Source organism: Rhincodon typus, chromosome 18 (genome assembly GCF_021869965.1).
Source record: "Rhincodon typus isolate 14 chromosome 18, sRhiTyp1.1, whole genome shotgun sequence".
Classification (NCBI taxonomy): Eukaryota; Metazoa; Chordata; class Chondrichthyes; order Orectolobiformes; family Rhincodontidae; genus Rhincodon; species Rhincodon typus.
The window spans coordinates 20,414,771-20,440,993 of NC_063349.1; the positions used below are offsets into that span (position 1 = coordinate 20,414,771).

The 26,223-nt window shown below is 40.8% G+C and overlaps 1 protein-coding gene across 1 annotated transcript in view; it reads right to left on the reverse strand.

The window, feature by feature from the left end:
- LOC109930100 (voltage-dependent calcium channel subunit alpha-2/delta-4-like) overlaps positions 1-26,223 on the reverse strand; it is a 375,911-nt gene that overhangs the window by 187,649 nt on the left and 162,039 nt on the right. The window contains exons 23-24 of the mRNA XM_048607861.1: positions 15,185-15,312; positions 3,791-3,871 (exon numbers count right to left, since the gene is read on the reverse strand). Of these exons, the coding sequence (XP_048463818.1) occupies positions 3,791-3,871; positions 15,185-15,312 (209 nt within the window). The remainder of the gene's footprint in view (positions 1-3,790; positions 3,872-15,184; positions 15,313-26,223) is intronic.

The window sequence follows — 26,223 nt, forward strand, 5'->3', positions numbered from 1 at the left end:
GTGACCCATGCAGTTGGAACTTTTCTTTCCTGAAATCATATTGCAGATGGGGTTTATTCCTTACAGAGTTGTTGCCGTATGTGGCTCTGACGATAAGTAATTTGAAGGTAATTGGAGCACTGCCTGTACACTCTTCCTCCAGAATAGTCTCTTCTTCTTCGACACATATGTCCATGCTCCACATGTTGACCTTGTGGTGCCTCTATTTAAAAAGTACAATATCCCATTGTGACCATGAGACAATAAGATAAAGCCATTTAGTCATTTAATGAGATCAGGGCTGATATTCTGATCCTCAACATCACTTTACTACCCTTCCCCCATAACCTTGATTCTCTTACTGATTAAAAATCTATTTCAGCCTTGACGATACTTAATGACACACCCTCTAAAGCCATCTATGGTAAAGAATAGAACAGATTGACTGTCCACTGAGGGGAAAAATTACTCATATTTGTTTTAAATGTGCAACTCCTTATTCTGAGATTATGTCCTCTGGTTCTAGACTTTCCCACAAAGCAAACAACCTTTCCACATCTACCTTCTCAAGTCCCTAAGAATCTTATATGTTTCAATAAGGTCACCTCTCATTCTTCTGAACTCCAATGAGTACAGGCCCAATGAACTCAACCCCTCCTCATTAAATAGTCCCTCCATAATTAGGATCAACCAATGGAACATTCTGTGGACCGTCACCAATGCCGATAACTCTTTCCTTAGATAAGGGGTCCAAAACTGTTCACAGTATTCCAGGAGTGGTCTGACTAGTGTCTTACATTGTTTTATACTTCATTCCCTTTGAAATTAAGCTGACAGTCCATTTGCCTCCCCTATTATCTGCTGGACTTGGATGCTAGCTTTTTTATGGCTTATAAAAATGGCCCCTAAATATCTCTGTGCTGCAGCTTTCTGTAGTCTTTCTTTATTTAAAAAAAATTGAGCTCTTCTATTCTCCTACAAAAGTGCATAACCTCATATTTTCCCACATTATAGTTCATCTGCAAAGCTTTTGTCCACTCACTTAACCTGTATCATCCTCACTACTTACCTTGCCACCTACTTTTGGTTTGTACGCAAATGTCATGATTGATGATGGAAGTCAATGCACTATGTCATTAACGTATATTGTAAACAATTGTTGTCCCATCACTGATCCCTGTGGCACTCCACTAGTTACAGGTTGCAATCCTGAAAATGACATCTTTATCTCAACTCTTTGTCTTCTATTAGTTAGCCTTTAGTTTTGCCTCAAAATATGGATGAATCCTCTTAATCCTCTGTTCATGCATAGAACTTTAATAAAAGGGAAGCAGAGAAACAAAAAGTAGATTGAAATGTAACATCTTTCCAGCAGATGCTGAGGAGAAAGCTGCTAATTTTGCCTCCCTAGTTAAACCACACACTCCTCTATTCAAATACAGGGAGATGTCAAATTATGAAAACTTGCATGTATAAATCAACAAGAACTTTAATTACCTAAAATTGTCCCAGAGGTACACTTAACATGCAGCAGTGCAAAAATATTTTCACATAAAAAAAGGAGAATTTGTTGGCATCACATGTGGAAATTTTTGCTTGAGCCCCTCCCCCCATACCATCCAACCTCCCCCACCTCCCTTCCTAGAGTACAGGTCCTGGTGTTTTGCATCTTGTGCACCCAACTTTGGCCATTGGAAGCAGATGGTAGTAACTAAGAGAGTAGCTGCAGTTTTATAATTCTTGCATTAATATAGGCAATGCACTGGCATAACTCTTTATTGCACGTGGAGATGCTGACCTATTCATTCAGGTAATGATTATAGGCACAGTCATGACTAGGCAAAGTAAGCTGATGTGGTATAATGGGTAATGGATTGAGGAATTGTCTATTTTGAAGTGGGGAAGAAGGTAGTCAGGCTATGGTGTCAAGGAAAAACAGATGGAGAAGACTAATATGCTTTCTAATGCCTCCTGCAACAGTAAAGTAAAACACCTCTGGGTACATATCATCTCTGCAGAACCAAACTACCCACATTCCTGTAATACCCCTTTGAAGAGTTATTCCAAGATTCAAAAGCCCTAATCCTTGGTGAGAAAAAAAAGTGGCATCATACAATAGTCAATCACCATCGGCATCCCTGAAACTCAGGGTACACCTAAACACCAGGTGAAGCTGAAGCATTAGAACATAGATGGATTCATGATAACAACAGTATTTTGCAAGCTGTCTTTCAGCATTTTCAGGCAGGATTTTTGTTTCTTCCTACATTTCTGTCATGGATCCACGCAATAAAATTCACTGATCACTCCCATTTTCCCTTAAAATTACAGAATATGGGTCCCCTAATATTTAGCAAATTACTCCCTACAGAGTAATGACTAAATGAACTGTACAGTCTAGGTCAATTCAAGAGCATGTGCATACTGGATTTCTTCCTCTGTTTTGTGATGTTACTGTTTCTTTTGTTCTATAGTCATGTGTTAATTCTGTTCTTCCTGTCTGAGTCTGTAGTATTTATTCTTACCTTTGCATTGTTAATTCACAGTTTCCAGTTTCAGCGCTCCAGCTGACATACACATTCTTTTGCTCATTTTCTTCAGAATTAAACAGGCTTTGTTAATGTTATTCTGAGACTTTGTAGGCATTATTAACTATTGTTGTCGTTTATTACTCTCTTATATTTAGCTTGACCATTATCTCATTTCATGTCATCTGAGATGTCAGCAGTGGTCATGTTGTCTCTTTTATTCTTAAATCTTCACTTCCCAGATGTCAGTTTTATAATGCAATAGGAGAAACCTTTTAAAAATGGGTACAGGATACCAAGAAGCATTTTTTTTCTTTTTCAAAAGATTGGCTGGTGCTTTGTTTAGGCACTGTGACTGATGGTGAACAGTTGGGCTCAGATTAGGAAAAGCCAATTGAGAAACTCTAGGTTTTAGATCTAGAATACAGTTCAATCCAGATCACACAAGGTTCACTGAAACAAATCCCATAGATGATAATTCTACTGAAAAAAAATCTCTGGTTAACTTTTCAACTAAGCAATTATTAACAATCTAGACAAATCAATAGGCTCACCCTTAAAATCTACAGTTAACACACACAACTGATTTGTTCATTACTTTCAGAATTTCATACTTCTCCAATCAGCCCAGGTCAAATCACATAAGTTGGTGGAAATGGCTATTACGAGGGGATATAATTCTAAGATGATTGGAGGAAGATATAGGGGAGATGTCAGAGGTAGGTTCTTTACACAGAGAGTGGTGGGCGTGTGGAACGCTCTGCCAGCAGCGGTAGCAGAGTCAGATACTTCAGAGACTTTTAAGCGACTCTTGGATAGGCACATGGAGGATAGTAAAATGCAGGGTACGCAGGTAGTCTGATCTTAGTAGGCATATAGGTCATCACTACATCATGGGCCGAAGGGCCTGTACTGTGCTGTATTGTTCTATGTTCTATGTTGAGAAAATACTTCCGCAAGTGACACAATGTGTAGAGAAAGCCAACTTGACCTGGTGTTCTGTTAGAGCAAAGTATACAGTATTATTGATTCACTCCTAACAATTTGTGAAAGTTAGATGTAAGAGTTTGAAACAATTTAATGAGAATCTGTTTTTAACATTATTATGTGAATTATGACAATTTCTCTTGAGCATACAAATGACAAGCTACACGAGATGAATTTTGGTAAATGTAATTATTCTGAATAAAAATCTCATAACAAGAAGTTATTGACAACAAAAGTGAGAATATTTGGTATCGTAAAGTCAAATTTAATTATAGTTTTAATCAAAGATTTCCTACCTGCTGCAATGGCCATCCTTTTGCTCACAGTAACACTTACTACCGTACTTGCTGTTACCATTTTACTTCTGTTCTTCTTTCCTGAAACGAGTAACCAAAACATGACCTTTAAATGGTACATAAAATTTCTTAAACATGCAGCAAAGAAACAGATCACTTAGGCCAACCAGTCTATTCTGTTTTTTATACAAGATTCCTCCTATTCCAATAAACTCTTCCCAACTTTTCAGCATGTCTTTCTGTTCCCTTGTATGTTTCATTCTGTCTCTTGTATGTTTCATTCTGAAAGTAGGTAAACTACTTGTCTCAAGCAGTTCTTGTGGAACAAATGTCACATTTTAATCATTCTGAGTAACTTATTTCTTCACTGGATTTATTAGAAACTATCCTGCACTTATAGTAAGTGACATCATCTGAAAACACAGCACTAGCTTTCACGTGTATATTGACATAATCAGCGACAACTTTATATTCTGTACAATCACTAACTCTCTTGAGTCTCCAATACTGCTAAATTATCAGCCTATTTATCCAACATCGCAATGTATGAGCAGGAGTGTCCTCCAAATGCATATTGGCAAGATGGAGGCTATTGGTTTTGGTTCCCACTCCAAACTATTCCCTAGTTACTGATTCTAACCCTCACCCCAATAACAGTCAGAGACTTAATCAATCAATGTCACATTTGACCCTAAGGTGAGCTCCTAACCTCCAATTTACACCATTGCTAAAACTACTTACTTTCACCACCATAACATTCCACTACTTTGTGTCTGCCTTAGCATATTGACTACTATTTGCGCTGGTCTCCCACATTCTATCTCCCATAAACTTGAGATCATTCAAAATTCTACCGCGCACATCCTTACATGCAACAAGTCTTGTTCACCTGATACATCTGTGCTTCTGATTTACATTTTGCTGTGATTTACATTTTGGTGGATCTTATTGGCTATGAGATCCTTGATTGGGCTTGTTAACCTGGGCCAATCAGGCAGCCCTGGCTGACAAGGGATTCAGAATCTCCTCACTTCAGTAACTGACTCTGAGCTGGCTGACCACAGCCAATGTACTGTGCAAATGCAAATAAAGGGTGACTTGGTGATGGGATACCAGCCTCTGTACAGTTATTTGTGGCAAGATTAAGATGACTGGCAAAGGCAAGTGATTTTGGGTTAACCCTGAATGAGAAGCTGAGAGACCGTTTGGTAGGTGGGATTAATGACGTAACCATGCAAAACCGCCTACTAGCTAACACCCACCTGGATTTCAAACAGGTACTACAATTGGCTCTGTCATTGGAAAATGTGGCAAGTGGAGCATGGGAGCTACAGGGCATCGCAACGGAAGTGAACACCCTTAGCTGTCTGATTGAGCTCAGGGAACACCACGTGAGTATAGGCAATCGTAGAGCCTCACGCAGGGCATATCCTGAGCAGAGGGACCCAAGTCCAGCCCACAGAAGAACCCCACAACAAAGCTGAGCCTCGGTCAAGTGGTTAAAATGTTCTTCAGGATCTAGGTCGGCAAGCCACTGTAATTGCTGCTGGCACATGGACTTGAGACAGCAAAAGGGTCCCACAAGGCCTGATTTGACTGAGAAAACTCATAGGCGGGTATCCAGGAGAGTGCACATCCTGGAAAGTCCACCTACATGTGGGTTGGAAAAATTAATTGCTTAGCAACATCTAAATCAGAACCAATTCAAATTAACACCTTGTTAAATGGTCACCAAGTTCTCATGGAGGCTGATACCGGTGGTCTGTATTTGTGGTCACAGAACCTGTTTTTAACTTTAACTCTGGACTCCAGCTGTTAAGTTTGTGCAAGACCTCGGCCAGGTTGAGAACGTACACTGGGGAACAGTTACAAAATAAGGGTATAACTTTAGTTCTGGTCTCCTATGAAAAATAGCTGGTGGTAATCGGGACCCGGGGTTGGGGGGTGGGGAGGGGAGCGGTGAAAAGAATGCCAATGCCGTCCACATGCTTCCTCTAAGCAAGAGAGACAATTTTTTTCAGGGGACAAAGTTTGGTGCTGGAACAATGGAAATGGCCCTGTATGGGTACGAGGCGAGGTCAACATGATATCAGGTCCCGTGACTTACAAAGTTCAGGTAGGTGTGGCAGTCCTGAACAAACATGTAAATCACATGAAAACTGCTACCTCGCAAACGGGGCAGGAGCAAATCTTACTTGGCCCCTCAGAACAGCCTGAAGGCTTGTCAGAAACCATGGGTTCTTCCCCTCTGTCTAGTGTCAAGGAAACCTCAGAGTCTGAGATGGATGCAGCCTCAATACTGTTACTGCTGGAAGAAGAGGAGGAAATGGAGGAAACTCACCTGAGACACTCCGGGCGCAAGAGATGGGCTACAGTTGAGTACATGCTGCCCATGGTGGAGGAACCTGACCTGGGGTGAAATCGTCGCAGCAAACCTATCTGAGAAAGACCAGGCCTACATTCGTGGACTTCGGAGGTGGGGGTGTGAGGGTGGTGATGCGGTGTGGATTTAGTTATTAGAAGGAGGTGGATCTTATTGACTATGAGATCCTTGATTTGGGTTGTTAACCTGGGCCAATCGGGGAGCCCTGGCTGACAGATATAAATAGGGTATTTAGAATTTCCTCACGTCAGTGACTGACTCCAAACTGGCTGGCCATAGCCAGTCTATGAATCAAATGCAAATAACGGGTGACTTAGTGACGGAATACCGGCCTCTATGCAGTTATTCCACATTTGGTTCCCAGTTAAGCAAAAATTCTGATCCTCATTTTTAAATCTCCTCATGACATTGCACTCCCTATCTTTGAAAATTCCTCCAGTCTCATAACCTCCAAGATATGGGTGCTCATCTAATTCTAGAATCTTGAACTTCCTGATTTTCATTGCTCCACTCTTGGATGTTGCACTTCCAGTTGTCTTAGCTCCTGAAACTCTTCTTTTCACCTTTCCACCTTGCGACCTTTTTCTTCCCCCTGCTTAAAATCTTCCTTTTTCTTTCAATAGCACAGATCTTCCAACTCCAGACAGTCAGAGCCCAGATGCACCTTCAAATGTGCAATGGGGCTCCTTGGCTGTCTCAAAACAAGGAAGGGTTCTATGGGAATTGACTGGGAAGTCTGAACTTCTGATGGGCAATTTGCTGCTCCCTAGGACACTCTGAAAAAGTGGTTGACTCAGAGTTAAATGGCCAGTAGGGCCAATATCCCACATGGCTCAGTGTTATAAACAGTTTCATAATTTTACTGTGAAGTTATTTGGGCTGTTTTATTACATTAAAGATGCTATATAAATATATGTTGTTGCAGCTTTAGATTCACCTATAAGCGGAAACATGCTTTCCACATCTATTTTGTTCAATCCAGTCATAAATTGACTCCTAAATCTTCACTTTTCTAAACAAATAATTCCCAATTTATAGGGTTCCTGATAGCTATAATCTCAGTTCTGGTACTTATCTTGTAAATCAACTTTGTATTGCTCCAGTGCTTCAAAATTCTTTCTCTGATTTGAAGGCCAGAACTGTTCACAGTACTCTGAGACCGGAAGTCATTCATGCACCATTGTTTCTAGCAGTAGTGTGTAGATTGTGTTGATTTCCCTTGAGGGCAGACAGAGTTTCTGGCCATTACATGGGCTACCCCCATGACTTTGGCAAAGATATCAAAGTAGGAACCAGCACAGTTTACAGAGGTGGAAGCCAGTGCCACTGTCTGTCACTGGGAAGTTGTTGAGGTCTGCATAAGCAAATTTTTCCCCCTCTTAAATTGGCCTGACTAGGGTACTTTACAAGTTTATTATAATTTTACTACATTTTAATCATATACCCCTTGAAATAAATTCCAATTCTTTGTTTATATTTTTAATTGCCTTACTGATCTGCAATGCTGGTTTTAATAATTTATTTACCTTGATATTCCTTGATATGTCTGTTGTTCTATCAATGTTCATTTACCACTTAATTTTCTAACTAGCTTGTTTTCTAATGTGTGCTGCATTCTCCTTCAACGCCAGCTTTACTAGTTTGGTCAAATCAGCAATTTCTTTCTAAATTGAATTACTTGTTCTCATGTCAAAATGGAAGATGTGGAATGTCCAGTTTCTACCTTTGTCCAAGCTGAGAAACAACCTTTTAACCCTAGTCTCTGCTTTTATTTATTCAATTGTCTTTTGATTCATACGTTGTAAGCTTTGTTAAGGCCTACTATTTGATTAAGAGTTTTTTGAAAATCCAATAAATAACTATAACATTACATTGTGTCAGTCAGACTTGGACAGTACTTTATTTCCAAAGATTCACATTTACAAAGTTCTGGTACAGGTCCAACTCCAGAACTTGAGCACAAAATGGTTTTCCCAACGATGGATGAAAACCAATAGGGAGTGCTAGCTTCCAGGCTAGAAATGGTTTTTAGATCAGATCTTAAATTAAGACCTTGTCTATCTTCCCAGATGGGCTTAAAGATTCCATGACATTATTTAAAGAAAATCAGGGGAGGTAGTCCTGGTGACCTGGCTAATAATTATTCCTCAATTAACATCATAAAGTTGGATTTGTTAGTCATTATCACAGTGACAATGTGGGATCTTACTGTGCACAATTTATCCATATTGTCTACACTACGACAGTTACAAGACCTCAAAGGTACGTTAGTGACTGTCAAGTGCTCTGGGATATCTGTGGTCATGTGTGGTCATATAAATGCCTTTTATATAAAGTTGTCTTTTTTAATGTCTATTTCTTGGATTGAACTTTTGGTGATTTGCCCTCATGTCTCCCTAAGTTAGTATTAAATTTTGTTGGATAACACTCCTGTGAATTACTTCGGAATGTTTTAGCAAAATAGGTCACACTTGCTGACACCAAGAAGCATGTGCATTAGCAGCGATATTTCTTTAGTTACAAATAAATACACATACCAATTAATCATACTGTTTTAATGAACTGGTATGATATAGTAACTAGATATTATGATAGTCAAAGAAAAACTTCTAAATGAAGTACAACTTTTCTTCTAATTTTCAACAGTTTTAAGATGAGAGGGCAAAGATTTTAAAAAGACATGAGGGGCAAATGTTTTACACAGAGGGTGGTTCATGTATGGCATGACCTTCCTGAGGAAGTGGTGGATGTGGGCACAATTACAACGTTTAAAAGACATTTGGATACGTACATGAATAGGAAAGGTTTGGAGAGATATGGGCCAGGAGCAGGCAGGTAGGACTAGTTTAGTTTGGGATTACGTTTGGCATTGACTAGTTGGACCGAAGCATCTGTTTCTGTGCTCTGCCTCTCTGTGACTCTATAAATCTAAACACTTTAATATTATGTGCACACATGCAGTAGGTTTCAGCAATCAGATCTATAATAACGGCATGATACAAGTGAAAATGCTTATGTTGTTGTGGTCATTGCCATCTCTTCCATAGTATTTATGGGTGCATTCCATCCACACCTGGGATCTGATCCTTTATAAGTTTTACTAGTTTGTCAAATCCAACAATTTGAATGCTCTTTTTAAGATCATCATCTAATATAGAATCTGTTTCATTAATAAAACTGAGGTGAAGAGTTATTCAACATGACTGTCACCTCTGTTTAACTACCTGTGACTTTAACTTGCTCCTTCTTCAGTGGTCCTATCTTTGCTTTAATATTTTGTTTATTATTACTGTGTCTACAGGCATTTCCTTTTCAAAATATTTCTTGTTATTACAGTGACAGAAGGAATGTGCTGATAATCAAGATCCACCAGGTTGCACCATTAGTATATATTGATTCAAACACTGAAATGCCAATTGATCCTCTTTTCTAAAACTACCGGTATGAAAGAGACTCTCAGCTTTAATGAACTCTAAATAATTAATTTATTATAACATCAATTGTTTTCTTAGAACAAGTGGCAAATACTGGTTAACATACATATTTTAATCCAGAATTAGAACAATACCACCTTAACCTCCAGCACAGACACACACACACAAAAAAGTTTTCAGAGAGATGACGATTTTCTTAGAAAAGGTCAAAAGAGAAAACACCATGTTGGAAACTAAAGATAGAACTTGATTTTTTTTTTTATAGTCCACCAGGTTTCCTGTTGACAAAATTAAGTTGCAGGCAGCCTTAAACTAATAGAAAATCTTCAGATTGAAACCAAACTGGATCCAAGTCTTTGAAAAGTGACCACAGGTCAGCTTTTCAAGGCTTATACTGATATTTGGAAACTTTATCAGGCTCCCAAAACTTCTTGGAAAGAGAGCAGGATCATGGGGTTTCTTCTTTACTCTACTTCAGTCTGTAAAACAGAAAACTAAGTCCAGAATCATTAACATTGAGGACCCAATAGTTTTTCCAAAGCCAAGTCTTCCAGCAATTAAGGACAATAAGGACCTATTTCTCCAAAGTCACTGACTTTCTGTAAACAGCAGATAAACCACAGGTGATGAGCCGCCTCCTTGAACTGCTGTAGTCCCACAGTGCCATTATGAAGGGAGTTACAGAATGTAGATCCAAAGAACTGTGATATTGTTCCAAGTCAAGGTCGAGCATAGTTTGGGGGGCAACATGCAGATCATGGGGTTGCCATTTGTTGGCTGCCTCTTTCCTTCTAGGTAGTAGAGTTTGTGGATTTGGACAGTGCTGTTCAGGAGGAGTTGGTGCAGTTCATTTTGTAGATGTTATACAATGCTGTCACTGTACATCTATGTGGAAGGAGTGAATGTTGAATGTGTTAGTTGGGAGTGCCAAATCAAACAACTGCTTTGTCCTAGACAGTGCTGAGTTTTTTGAGCATTGTTGGAACTGAACTAGGTAACGGGGGAGTATTTTATCACATTCCTGGCAAGTGTTTTGTAGATAGTAACAAGGCTTTGAGGAGTCAAGAGGCAAGTTATTTGCTGCAGAATTCCTAGGTTCTGGCCTACTCTTGTAGCCACATTATTTACATGGTTCATCCAGTTTAGTTTCTGGTCATTGGTACTCCCCAAGATGTTGCTATGTTCTTTTACACATAGCCATATAATTAACATGTTTACTTTTACTTTTGAAATGGTCCAGATACCACCTCCAGATGGAGGTGGGCAATACAATGAAAAGGATAGAGACAGGCAGAATGAGGATGAAAGCATGTTTAATAGATCTGGCTATTAGCACTGAAGACAAAATTAGAACAGGAAAAATAGGTCAATGAATTACACAATGTCCAAGAAACTGTTAAGTGGAGTTTCAGATATATTGAAAAGTATCATTATGTGGTGAACTGACCAGAGTTCTTGAAATTACACAAGATGATAGAAATTCTGAGGAAGAGGATGAAAATAAAGATTCATGTGAAGAAGATATACTGGCCTCAAGGAGTTTTAGTCTTGTGATGAATGTATTAATGTAGACTTTTTTTAAACTATGCAGTATGGGATTGTGCTTGAAGTTTGATAGTATGTGGATTAGTTAAAATATTATTTTAATTCACTAAGCAGTGAGGATCAGTACAAGATAATCAACATAAAAATACTTACACATTGAGTCACTAAAGAGAGTTGTAATTTTTATGTAAATAGTTAGGGTGAGACACTTTTAACTAGGCTTTCTATGAAAAAGGCACAAATGAAACTTAATCTGAAATGTAATAAAATAACTATTTTTTGAAAGCCAGTCAATCTGCAGTTCGCCTAGTCACACATTACTGTATTCACCTAACAAAACCTTATGTTTTTATCATTGTTAGAAAATATCAATGGCTTAAGATAATAAGAATCAGGGAGAAAGAAGCATGTTGCTTTAAGGTTACATAGACAATTTAACTACTTAAATGTTCGAAAATCCTACTAAAAATGCAGACATTGTTGATTAAGTGCAAAAGTCGCCAAAGTCCTAGTGGACCAGTGGGTTACTCTCTCATTAGGGACAGTGGTTTAACCTGAGGGTCACCATACCAGGCGAGCGGTGAGGTTGAGAAGGAGAGTCCCATGAACTGTATCCAAAGCTAATAGAAGAGACTACAGAAAGTTGTGAGAATTGTACAAAAGTATCAGAAGACACCGGCATGTCCAATTATAAACCTTACCTTGACAAATGACATTAATAAGATAGATCTATAGATCTAAAGCTGTTGGACAAACAGAGAAATATTTTTATCTTATATTTTTAGATCTGGCAATTAGATTTAGCCTACCTATAAACAAGTTAGTAACAACAAATCATGAAAAAAAACTGAATGGAAATGGATTTCTGGCACTAGACAAAACTTACCAATGCCATTACAGGCAAGGTTCAACAGCCTGCATCCAACTCTGTTGGCAGTAGTGGAGCAATACTAAAGCCTGGCAGGTGGATAACATTTAAGAAAATGCAGATAACACAATTTGGTTAGCACATATAAGACTTATCATTACTTGTGATGTGTTGCAGATACCTACTGACTTTTTCTAATACTTTATTTTGACCTTAAATGGATTTCAATAGGATGTATGGTTTTGGATGTATTTGATTTTGATTAAAGGGATTCCACTACAATATGACATACTGATTTAGTGTATGACAGTTATTTTAAGTGGCCCCACTTGTCAAGGTTTCCCAGTAAGGGAAGTTTTAAAATGGTGAAAGAGCTTTACCTGTCTGGGAACAAACCTTTTCAAATGAAGTTCCACAGACATTTCTTTGTTCTGTGAAGCATCACTAGATTAGAATCTGAGATAACAAGGTGTAGAGCTGGATGAACACAGCAGGCCAAGCAGCATCAGGGAAGCAGGAAGGCTGATGTTTCAGGCCTAGACTTTCTTCAGATTAGAACCTCCTGAGTTTCAGGAGCACATGCCCCTAGTTACATGTATGTTCAGGGTCTGCCTGTGATGCTTGCTGTTGCTTTGCCTCGTTGTTCTCCTCACAGCTCTTCTCTGAATTCTCACTGAAGAATGTCTTCTCACGGAAGAATGTGGTGGCACAGTGGCTCTGCTGCCTCACAGCACCAGAGATCCGGGTTTGATTCCAGCCTCAGGCGACTGTCTGTTTGGAGTTTGCACATTCTCCCTGGGTCTGCGTGGGTTTCCTCCGGGTGCTCTGGTTGCCTCCCAAAGTCCAAAGATGTGCAGGTTAGGTGGATTGGCTGTGCTAAATTGCCCGTAGTGTTCAGGGATGTGTAGATTAGGTGGCTTATAGGGGTATGGATCTGGGTGGGATGCTCCAAGGGTCGGTGTGGACTTGTTGGGTCAAAGGTGCCTGTTTCCACACTGTAGGGATTCTATGAATTTCTGTTCTCACACCTCTCCCATTCTTTATGTCAAGTTGTGGATAATGAACAAAACCATGATGCTGGAGACCCTCGCCGGCAAATAGTGAAAAGCGCTGTTTTGGCAATTAAATCTCATTCAGAGCAGATCTGTGAGGGTGGAATTTATAACAGAATGCATCATCTGTCTACCTCCCAACTAAAAAGTCCATCAGAGCAGAGCAACCAGAATCCCAGTTCCCTGCTGTAGTAACATGCCGGGGGCAGCCTTAATTAGATCAGAGTGGGATTAGCTAGCAGCTCTGTGGTTGCAGCAGTGTTAGAATCAAATAGTGGCCACTTCTGGGATTATAGCCATCTATATAAGAGGAAGAAGTGATGGTTTCAAGACTTTAGATAAGTCAGGGATTTTATATGGGCATGCCTAGCAGTCACCAGTGAGATTGGGGAGGGAGGTATGGGGTCAGGTTTTAGAGGGGTTGGAATAAAGAGGCAGAGCATGATTCTTGGGACTGAGACAGAATGCTCCCAATAAGGAGGCAGACCTCCTCCCCATTTCTGCCAACAGCAGCATGCACAATGAAAGCTGTTGGCTTCCCCACCTGGCCTCCAGGCAGTAAAGGCAGAACGAAGCTGTTATAGTCCTTAATGTCCAGGGTTAGATAGGTTATGGGTGCACTACATACCTTCTGTATTTTAGGAGACAAGTCTGGGGTAGGCAGAGAGGCAGTAGGCAGAACACCTGCTTTATTTTGTGAACATCTCCAGTTTCAACTATACTGGTGGAGGACCATAAGGTTCAGCCCATGGTCTGATTAATTGCCACCTGCATGGTCACGTGGATCTCATTATCTTTTTGCTTTGGCTCTGTTCTTATGTTCTTCACTGGGGTCATTAACCATCTCCCAGATGGACGCCTCTTGTCATCTAGAATCCACTCATCCAATTGCTGGGTTGAAAAACCTCCGCACCTGGGAGTATTTGAAAGATGTAGTAGTCATGATTCCACCCAGGGTACCACACACATGACTGTATAATAAATTGGTGGAGGACACTCTCTGCATCTTGAAAAAGTATATCCCCTTGTGATTTTCAAAGGATTAAGGCTGGCCCATATGTGCTCTACTAGCCGCACAGGTGCAGTCTACAACTCTCTGCATGTTAGGAATAGTTTCTAGGGCACAAAAGCCTCTTATTCTCATAGCATGGCCAGCCTTGTCTGGTGTGGTTTATGAATTTCCAAGCTCCCGACAATAAGACATCGTAATAACCTTTACGCTTCCGATATGCCACAGAGATGCCTGTCTGCTGCCTGAAATGATCCTGTGATGTAGAATGTCAAGGCTACTGTCACCTTAACTGTTGCCAAACTTGGGTGGCCTCCCAAGCATCTGGAGCTTATTTATCTTACCACCAAGTCACAGGTGAGTTAATGTACTGGTGCTTAAAAGGCTGTAGGTAGTCAAACCTCTGTAGACTTATCCAATAGGGTATGGATGATCTTTGGGATGATTGGCTCAACCGCATTCTGCAACTACTGCAACACTAACTTTCTTAATGGCCTGACTGACCCTGACCAACTGTTCACCTCTCCTTCCTTCACTCAAATTCTTCCTCACTGAAAAATTGCTATGGTTCAACTTTACATCCAAGACTCAGCCACGTGCAATGGTCACTCAATGAAACCCTAGAATTTATCACATAAATTTGTGATGTTAGTTCAATGGAGAGTCTCCAAAATAGCAATGGTCTACAATCCTGAACATCTACTGCAGTATTAACTGCTGCCTCCAACCTCCCTCTCATTATATGCACTCTGACCTTTCTAAAATACTCTAACACCCTTATTCACCCGACAAGATGTACATCCCACTCACCACCATTTTGCCTGGGGAGGTAACATAAATTGTAGAAAACAGTACAAATTTCAGGTGTATTCAATATTTATAACCTCAAAGGGCCAACTAAATATTTTCTTACAAAATGTGAGCAAGTTCCTGACTTTGGGGGGAAGACAGTAATTTCCTTCCTAATGCACACAAGAAAATACACAGCTTTAAGAGACTCACACAAATGATGTGGCATGAGAAGACACATGTACAAATGGGCTATGAGACATAACTACTAATAGAGCAGTATTTGAGAAACAATGGTTGAGAAGAACACTAACCTATGTCTTCCTCAAAAGCTATGTAGTAAACAAAATGTCCAGCTGGGTGCTCAGCAGCCCGTCGGTACCAGAGTGGAAAATGGTCCATTGTGAAAATACTATGTCTATCCTGAGTCGTGAAGAACTTCCTGTAAATTAACAAAAAGTGGTTAGATTATCTAGTCAACAGCCCAAATTTTAATTCAGACTATTTGTGCTGGATAAAAACCAAAAGAACTGTGGTTGTTGTAAATCAGGAACAAAAACAGAAGTTGCTGGAAAAGCTCAGCAGGTCTGGCAGCATCTGTGAAGAAAAAAAATCAGAGTTAACGTTTTGGGTTCAATGACCCTTCCTTAGAACTGACGGTGGCTGGGAAAACATCAGTTTATATGCAGAAAAAAAGGGGGAAGGGCATGGGGTAAGGAGTAAATGATAGGATAGAGCCTAAAGAGGGAGAAGAGCAGTTGGACAGACAAAGTGTTGATAATGATCAGGCTGGGAGGGTGAATAGTTGTTAATGGGGACTATTAGTGGCTAATAGCAGGTAGTGTGTAATGGCAGGCTACGTGGTAACAGGGCCTGGTGTGTGGGGTTGGGGACTGGGACATGGGAGAATTTAGGCCCTAAAATTATTGAACTCAATATTGAGTCCAGACGGCTGCAGGGTTAAAGTGCTACTTTAACACACCACCCTGTTCCCTGACCAACATGTCTGTCTCTGGCTTGCTGCAGCATTCCAGCGAAGCTCAACGCAAGCTAGAAGAACAACACCTCATTTTCCGCTTGGGGACCTTCAGCCCTCCGGACTCAATATTGAGTTCAATAATTTTAGGGCCTAAACTCTCCCATGTCCCACGCCCAACCTCACACACCAGGCCCTGTTACCACATAGTCTGCCATTACACTCTACCTGTTATTAGTCACTAATAGTCCCCATTAACAACTATTCACCCTCCCAGCCTGATCATTATCAACTCTTTGTCTGTCCAACTGTCTTTCTTTCTCTTTGGGCTCTGTCCTATCATTTACTCCTTACCCCATCCCCCTCCCCCTTTTTTCTGCATATAAACTGACATTTTCCCAGCCACCAGCAGTTCTGAGGAAGGGTCACCGGACCCGAAACATTAACTATGTTTTTCCCTCACAGATGCTGCCAGGCCTGCTGAGCTTTTCCAGCAATTTCTGTTTTGTGTTCTTCTCTCTCTTTAGGCTCTATCCTATTGTTTACTCCCTACCCCAGCCCTCTTTCTCTTTTCTGCATATAAACTGACATTTTCCCAGCTGCCACCAGTTCTGAGGAAGGGTCACCAGACCCGAAACGTTAACTCAGATTTTTTTTCTTCACAGATGCTGCCAGACCTGCTGAGCTTTTCCAGCAACTTCTGTTTTTGTTGTTGTATTTGTGCAGGTCCTCTAGCACATCAAAATGTTTTTTAATGTATTGCCATTCAAATCTGGTAGAAATATCTGGTTGGCTAATGGCCAACAGTGAGATTTTGCACATCAAGAGGTTAGAGGGAACAATCTCTGGCATATGTAATACAATCAGATAAGAAAGCATGAACTGACTCCCTCTAGGAAAGTCGCAACAAAGGTTTAAGATCTTTTTAGCATGAAGCTCTATATCTCTCCAGTTAAAACAGTTAACTCATTTTTATTGTAGTAGTGAGGAGCCAATGACAAAGCTTCCTTGAGTTCAAAAACAGCAAGCTTATTAACTGCTAACTCCAAGGAAAATAACAAAGCTACAATATCAAGCACACAGCCACTTTGCAGTCACATCACAACCCTTGCACACACATACATGTAAAAGTGTGCAGTATAAATGGAAAGTAAAATATATTGTTTAGACTCCTTTAGGTGACCTTGTGGTGTAAGACAATAGGTTAGTTGAATTTTTTGGACAAGCAGCAGTAGCAAATGTTGCTATATTTTACGTTTTCTGTCTCCTATTGTTTCTTTCTAGTTAGCATTGCCACCAGATACTCTTCTTCTTGAGATACTGAGAAAGAGAAAGAGAGCACCTTCTCCAGCCCGTGTTCAGTTCTGCAGTCTAAAATCATCTCATCATCTCTGTTAAAAACTACCCATTGAAATAGCACCTTTCTAGTATATTCCATCTGCTGAGTTCATTCTGCAGTGTTTCACAGAATCACAGAATTGTTAGAAGGAGGCCATCTGGCTGTCATGCCTGCATTGGCTCTATTACCTATTGTGAATCTCCTGACTTTTTCCCATATCTCTGCACACCATTTCTATTCAAATAATCATCCAATGACCTCTTGAGTGCCTCAATTGAATCGGCATCCATCACATTTTCTAACAATACTTTCCATTTCTCATCTCCAGCATGTGGATGTTCTTTTGACAGTAAAATCAAATAAGAGAGGAGGATCTTTTCACATATCCTATTGTGAGTGGTTAGCTGGTTCGATTGCCCTTGGATAAATGATCATTTCAGCTCAGACTTCTTTTCTAAAATTGTCTAACTCATGCCAATTTCCTGAAGCTTAGTCAACCTGTGACACCTATGTCATTTTAGGCCTGCATTTTTAGTCCTGTTTTAAAACGTCTCAGCCCATGAAAATCCCAGGCATTAAATCAGCAGTTAAAATTTAAAAATCAATTGTCCACATTTTTTATCACCATGACACAACTTAAGGAATGAGAGAGGATATAGGGTTCATCATGGCCAGAGGAGGAGAGTGTAAGACAAGAGCAATGGAAATTCCTCTCCTGCTGCTATACCATCTGGTCCACAGGTAACCAAAAAAAGTAAAAAAAGAACTAAATGAATGGAAAAATCCTCCAGTGAATTATTGGCAAGACTGAAGCTATTGTTTCTGGTCCTTGTCCCTAAATTCTGTTCCCTGGCAAATGACTACATCCCTCTCCCTGGCAATAGTCCACATTAAACTAGTCTGAAGTCACACAACACCAGGTTATAGTCCAACAGGTTTATTTGAAATCACAAGTTTTCGGAGCACTGCTCCTTTGTCAGTTGAAGTATTAAACCAGAGATAGTAGGAACTGCAGATGCTGCTTGGCCTGCTGTGTTCATCCAGCTCTACACCTTGTTATCTTGAAGTATTAAACCAGTCTGTTCATAGACTTTGTGCTAAATTTGATCCCACATTGAGCTTCCAACCTCAGATCAGTGCCATCTTTTTCCAACTCTGCAGCATTACTCAAAATTGCCCTTGTGCTTACTCATTTGCTGCAGAAAATCTCATTCAAGCTTCCTACAATCAATAAACTTGAGGTCATCCTAAACTTTGTTATCCATTTCTTATCTCCCAGCCAACCCAATCCTCTATCGCTCCTGTGTTCATTATCTTACATTGGCTCCCAGTCAAATGACATCTTGAGTTTAAAATTATTATCATTGTTTTCAAATCTCTCATAACTCCTGTAATCTTCTCCAGCCCCACAAACCTTCCAAACCATGTTCCTCTAATTCTGACCTCTTGTGCATTCTAAATTACAATTGCTTATAAAAGTCTGATATTGCAACATGGTTCAGTAGTTAAATTGGTCACACTTGTGAATGCGGCAGGAAGCCTTTGACTGCAGTTTTAACCACATGACTGACCCTTGCCCACTGGGAAAGAGTAGGTTTTGTTTGGAGGGAGTGGCAAGGCTAATATCCACGCAAAAAATACTCAATTACTGAAGACAGTGTATTCATAATGGAACAGTCCATAAACAGTTCCTGCATAATGTAGTTCTCACAGGACTGCACTTTGTTAGATCACCCATAGGACTGATAGCACACTGATCCTGGAAATATCTCTGATCGCAGAGCTCATTTTTGTATCAAAACATCCTGATGGAGGGATGAAATGTGTCTGAACTCTTGGAGTAATGAGGTGAGGCATGTAGTCAAATTTCAAGTAAAACAAGGGGAAGACATCTGCGTACAAACTGTCTACTTGTAAAGTCAGACAAATTTTGGAATGTGAATGGAATTGTCCAAGCAGAGTGATTGGGAGATATGTCCAGTTTCCTATGCAATAAAGTGGTATACCAGTTAAAGTGAAAAGAACATATAGTCAGTTTTCCTGGTAATCAAAACAGTCATTATTGCGAAAACACTCAATATGAAATTTATAATAATATATTAAGAGGTGAGGAGGATCTATTTATGGAAATAGTTGTATTCATCTTAAACTGAATGGTCACCATAACCAGAGGTATAACTGAAATGGAATTATCACTCCAATATAATGCAAGGAGAATGTTCTGTTAATAGAATTTCCCGTAATAATGTTATGTATGTATGTGTTTATGCTTGGTGGGAGGAGACGAGAGACAAGCAGAGAGGATTAAGAAAATATGTGCAAGTGAAATAGTGTGACTAAGAACCCTCTGTCTTTGATGGTGTGTGCAATCTTAATATCCAATGATTCGTTGTGGTTTCTACACAGCACCTTGACTGTTTATATTTCTAGGTTTCTGAAACAGGTTCCTTCCAATACCATTGTCACAAGATATGCATATAGAGGCATTTTTTATACATCTCTGTTAAGGTTGAAACATAAAGCTTTTTCAGGAAAATTTTAATATTCATCCAAATCATTAGTATTGTTGGGAATCTTTTGAGATTTTATCATTTATCCTGCAGAGGGAGCCATTGCTATAATGAAATACTAGAAAAGAAGTTGAATTTCAGAATATATCATATTGTTACATAAACCAGTCATGAATACATACCTATACAGAGTTAGGATTTAGACTAATCTCATATGATTAAGGTTTTTGCTTTCCTTTTACTTATAAATGGCTGTAGATTGATATGACAGCGAGAAATAATGAAATGGTTAGAGCTGTTCATTCCCAGGATGATTTAGGGTTTAATAATGTCAGGGTATAATTTAACTGACTGCACTGTTTACAGTAGTTTTTTTTGAGGTGCAGAATTAATTCATGCCTGTTGATTATTTTCGTTGCCACATTGTGAATTGAGAGAGGCAAGACAGATTCAAGATAAGGAATCAAGACAATGAGTTCAGCTTGATTAGTTACACACCTAGATAATAATTAGATTTACTATCCCAACTTTGTAGAAACTGTCTCATTACTGGAGTCTTTGTTCACAATAACATTTGTCATGCCATAATTAATTAGTAAGGATAGAGCACATGAAGAGACCTATAAAGATCTTAAGATTTCCTTAACAATTTATAGAGCATCAGGATCAAAAGGATTGACAAAATTTATGGGCAGAATCTTATAAAAGCTTGACAACATGGGCAACAGGGCAATTTGTGACAGAACTGCATGAGAAATCCGGCGAGGTCCGTCTCAATGTTGGGAGCAACCCAATGCATCTTTCGTGCACGTACAACAGAGAGGTGACACGGTGGCTTAGTGGTTAGCACTGCTGCCTCACAGCGCTAGGGACCCGGGTTTGATTCCATCCTCGGGCAACTGTCTATGTGGAGTTTGCACATTCTCCTGGTGTCTGCCTGGGTTTCCTCTAGGTGCTCCAGTTTACTCCCACAGTCCAAAGATGTGCAGGATAGGTGGATTGGCCATGCTAAATTGCCTGTAGTGTTCAGGGATGTGTAGATGAGAGGGGCATGGATCTGGCGGGGGGATGCTCTGAGGTTCAGTGTGGACTTGTTGGGCCAAAGGGCCTGTTTCCACACTTTAGGGACTCTATGATCTAAAGGTGAGTTTCTTGTTAGTCATTGGCTTATAAGTCTATTATAGCTTGTAAAATGCCTTATTAATACCACAACCCACTTCATTAATATTCAGCATCTTATCTTACCAAATGTGCTGAACAAGCTAGATGTTGAGAATTCGCAACATTGAAAACAGCAGGTACTGAGTGACTTCAGCACATCGTCAGCTATGTACAGTCTCCATATTTGCTCAGCACCAAACAGCATCTCGGAGCACAATCCATTGGCACCAGCTGCAAGCACCCCCTCATCCACAGACATTGGCATCTGATCTTTGTCAACCCCTCATGATCATCATGGGACTTCTGCAATCCTCTTGCAGGATGCTTAGCAAGCACAGACTTGCATTTCAGCAGCATCCGTAAGCAAAATCCCCATTTTGCATTGGGATGCTGCTATAAAGATACTTGGCATTCAGGTATAGGCACCCAGCTCACAGATTGGGTCAGACTACATCTCAGGGATGCTCGCTTGCTCTCTTACCACCCTACCTGTATGTTCACAGTCCATGTCCTGTCTTGCCAGGCCATGCCTGTTCTGAGTTGATACTTCAGCCAGAGCCAACAGATGTCATTACTGCTGTTCTGAAGAAGAGTTGTGGAGGTGCCGGTGTTGGACTGGGGTGGACAAGGTCAAAAATCACACGACACCAAGTTACAGTCCAACAGGTTGCTTTTCACATAAACCTGTTGGACTATAACCTGGTATCATATGATTTTTGACCTTGTTCTGAAGAAGAACTCAAAATGTTTCTCATCCTCAGATGCTGCCAGTATCAGCTGAGTTTCTCCAGCAATCTCCGTGTTTGTATCAGTACTGCCATATTGAGGTGATATTTAGCACAGGCACATGGATAAGTTACTTATCAATTGAGATCTGTCTGGGCCTTCGGGGAGGACATCTTGCTGCACAGTACACTGAGACATCAATTTAACATCTGCAGGATATGACAGCTGCCTATACGGCAAGCACTCTGCACATTCTTTCAACCAAATGGCCATGTCAAGATGTGGGTGCAGGCTAGTCCTCAGTCAAGGGGTGGTCGGAGATTGGGTGCTGTCTGTCAGGGAGTCTCAGTACGATCAGTCATGGGCACAGTCAAGGGCTTGGCCAACATCAGGCATCGGCCAGAAATGCTCACAGTCAGGGGATCGATCTGAACACAGTCTGGAGTTACAATGGTTAGTCCTATGGGGTCATCGTAAGCAGTCAGGGGAATTGCATATCATTCATTGTGGAGCTGCAAAGACAGCAGTCAGGGGCATGGCCAGTCATATCTAGGGGTTGCAAGTTGCCTGGATCATGTACCAGGATATCTATCCATTGATCGCTGGTGGGGACGGTGCAGAAGGTGGCATAGAGTCATAAAACATGGAAACAGACCCTTCAGGCCAATCAGTCCATGGCGACCATGTTCTCAAACTAGTCCACCTTCCTGTGCTTTGCCAATGTCTCCAAATTTTTCCTATTCATGTACTTATCCAAATGTCTTTTAAACGTTGTAACTATACCTACATTGGCCAATTTCTCTGGCAGTTCATTCCATTCATGAACTACTCTCTGTGTAGAAATGTTGCCCCTTTATGTCCTTTTTAAATCTTTCACCTCTCATTTTAAAAATATGCCCCCTAGTTTTGAACTCCCCCACCTAGGGAAAAGACCTTTGTCATTCACCTTATCTATGCCCTCATGATTTTGTAAACTTCAGTAAGATCACCCCTCAACCTTATGCGCCAGTGAAAAGAGTCCCAACCTTTCCAGTCAATTTTTATATCTCAAAATTTCAATTCCCAGAAACAAACTGGTTAGTCTTTTCTGAAGCCTCTCCACTTTAATAATATCCTTCCAGAACTGCACACAGTACTCCAGAAGAGGCCATTAGGTACATTAGCCATGTGAAATGCATGGTTACAGGGGTAGAATGATGGGTTTGGGTGGGATGCTTTTCGGAAGGTTGGGCTGAATGGCCTGTTTCCACACTGTAGGGATTCTATGGATCCATGTTTATAGATGATACAAATATTTCTGCTAGGTGCCCTGCAATTTCTGCCCTAACACTCCACAACATCCTGGGATACATTTGATCAGGTCCCAGAGATTTATCCACCTTTACGCTTTCTAAGACCTCCAACAATTCCTCTTTTGTAATGTGAACTGTTTTCAAAACATCAATATTTATTTCCCTCAGTTCTCTAGTCTCCATTTCTTTCTCAACAGTATTCACTGATGCAAAATATTCATTTAATATCTCTCCCATCTCCTGAGGTTCAACATAAAGGCAACCTGGTTCATCTTTAAGGGGCTCTACTCTCTCTCTCTTTGTTCTCTTTCTCTTAATGTATTGTAGAATATTTTTAGATTATCTTTAATCTTATCTGCCAATGCTATCTAATATCCCTTCTTTGCCTTCCTGATTTCCTTCTTAAGAATGCCCCTACACCGTTTATACTCTTCAAGACATTCAGTTGATCCCAGTTATCTATATCTATGATTTCTTTTATTCTTGACTAGAACCTCAGTATCTTTATTTATCCATTGTTCTCAAATCTTACCAGCCTTGCCTTTCACCCTAACAGGAATATAATGCCTCTGAATTCTCATTATCACACTTTTGAAGGCCTGCCATTTGGCAGTCATCCCTTTACCTGTAAACAGTCTACTCCAATTAACTTTTATTTGGGGCAGTGGGGGAGTTATTGTCAAAACAGGTGGTGTAAAGCAGAGGAATGTGCAGAGGTGGGGGCAAGGATGGAAACAGGGGAAACTCAAGGTGAATGGGAGGTAGATGGAACAAAAGTGGAGAGCATGACAGGTTGTGGAAAGACATTTTATTAACAGTGACCACCACCATAGCATCCACACAGGGTAGGCTAGAGGAACAGAGTGGGCATCATTACAATGTAATGATGGGGCTCAGGGGCAAGGAGGACAGAAGAGGTAAAGTTCAATGTGATGGGGTTGAATGTGATAGTAGAAATTGAATGTCAGGGTACAGCGAGGTAGAAGGTGACATGGATATGTATGTGCGTATGCGCATGCGAGTGTGCATGTGCACATGTGTGCATTGGGGGGAGATGTTTCATGACGAAGGAGGAGCTCAGAACTTGGTGCTGACGGTCTCCACTATGAGATGTGATGCCTAATATCTCTTGCTGATCTGTAGATGCTCCCTGCAACTGGAAAATTGCTAGGATAAAGCAAAGGATGATGAAATCAGAATCAGTTTGATGGATGAAAGCTTGAGATCCATATCTACACTGAAGAGGCAAATACACGAAGTACATATCTGCAAAATATAGCTATCTTTCATTTGCAAACATTGCTTTGCCTATTTGCAACACAGTGGAGTAAGCATGCTTAGGTTCCAAATGTTGGACAAAGTTGAATTGCACCATGACATTGGTACCTGCAAATCTAACATTGCCATCTCAATGATGTCTTAAAAAGGAGGCAAATGCTGGCCAAAAGCGTTCCATCAATTGTGGAACTTACATGGTTGCTGTATGATGAGAGGAACATCACTGAATTATATCTTAGGAGAATATGATAGTGGACCCTGCTCAATGCAACGATTGTTTGAATGATTGAGGTAGGTCTCAGTGGGAAGGGGACTGGAGCGCAACAGGCACTTCTTTTTTCAATGTAATGTGTTGGTCACTCAGCTGGTATGGCACCTTCACCACGTTGGTTCACAGGCTGTAACCAGGACCATGGTGGAGTAAACAATAGAGCTCCTTAAGGTATTGCGCCTCTGCTTGGACTGGTTTGGGAGTGGTGCTGGAGGGGTACTCTAATATAGTCCAAACAAAGTATGTCACATCATTCTGGCATGATGTGCTCTGCACGATTGGAGCAGGCGATGAGGCAATGTCATAGATACTGAGGAACTGTTGGAATGGGAGCAGTCTTCCAAGGAAGAGGGCAAGATATTGAAGAGGATGAAGGTCTCTTTGGTCATGACAGAGCTCATCTACATCAGGTGCTACAAGCCAGACAGGATATGATTGGTACCTTGTTACAATAGAGTACCTCTGGGTGCAGTGGACCATCATTGAGTGTAAAATTGTCTTTGGACATGACGCTAGCATTTGGTTTGCATTGTGAGGGCAAACTGCAGCTTTTATTCATTTTGATTGAGTTCAGTTTTATTGACTGTATATAATAGCTTCTGTCTAGAATTGTCCAATTATTTGCCTGTTTGTGATGATCTCTACTGAACAATGACAAATTGTCCAGTGGGCTTTGAGAACAGGGTAATGGTAACTTAGAGAGGCTGTTTAAATTGGATGCAGCTAAAGACAGGTGAGGTTTGCGGACTGGTAGTTATACAGCAACTAAGGTAAAAAGGTGAGTTTGTATACACAAGGGAGTGTCAACCATGCCGCTATGTGCTGTGGTCAGCATTGGTTTTTGACTATTATTCCATTATATTGCTGTTGAGAGGTAACACTGGATTGTCAAGGCTGGTCTGGCTGCACAGTGACCTTTTAAAGATAGTGTTGGCACAAGGTATGCCAGTCATTCGGCAGATGTCTGCTGAGTTGAGAATTGCTTTGGGAATGGCATGTGGTAAGTTGGAACTAGAATTAGATGGTGCCATAGGGGTGAAATAAGTACTTAATAAGGTGAGTTTAGTAGGTTACAGTAAGAATTCTCTCTAGGCTTCATGGTGAAAAAATTCTTCGAAATGCCTGTTGCAACTCACACAGAACCAAAAAAAAATTCAGCCCAACATGAGATAACAAGGTGTAGAGCTGGATGAACACAGCAGGCCAAGCAGCATCATGGGAGCAGGAAGGCTGACGTTTCGGGCTTAGACCATCTTCAGAAATGGGGGAGGGGAAGGGGATTCTGAAATAAATAGGGAGAGAGGGGGAGGCAGATAGAAGATGAATAGAGGAGAAGATAGGTGGAGAGGAGACAGACAGGTCAAAGAGGCGGGGATGGAGCCAGTAAAGGTGAGTGTAGGTGGGGAGGTAGGGAGGAGATAGGTCAGTCCAGGGAGGACGGACAGGTCAAGGGGGCGGGATGAGGTTAGTAGGTAGGAGATGGGGGTGGGGCTTGAGGTGGGAGGATGGGATAGGTGGGAGGAAGAACAGGTTAGGGAGGCGGGGATGAGCTGGGCTGGTTTTGGGATGCGGTAGGTGGAGGGGAGATTTTGAAGCTTGTGAAATCCACATTGATACCATTGGGTTGCAGGGTTCCCAAGCGGAATATGAGTTGTTGTTCCTGCAACCTTCAGGTGGCATCGTTGTGGCACTGCAGGAGGCCCAGGATGGACATGTCGTCTGAGGAATGGGAGGGGGAGTTGAAATGGTTCGTGACTGGGAGGTGCAGTTGTTTAGTGCGAACCGAGCGGAGCTGTTCTG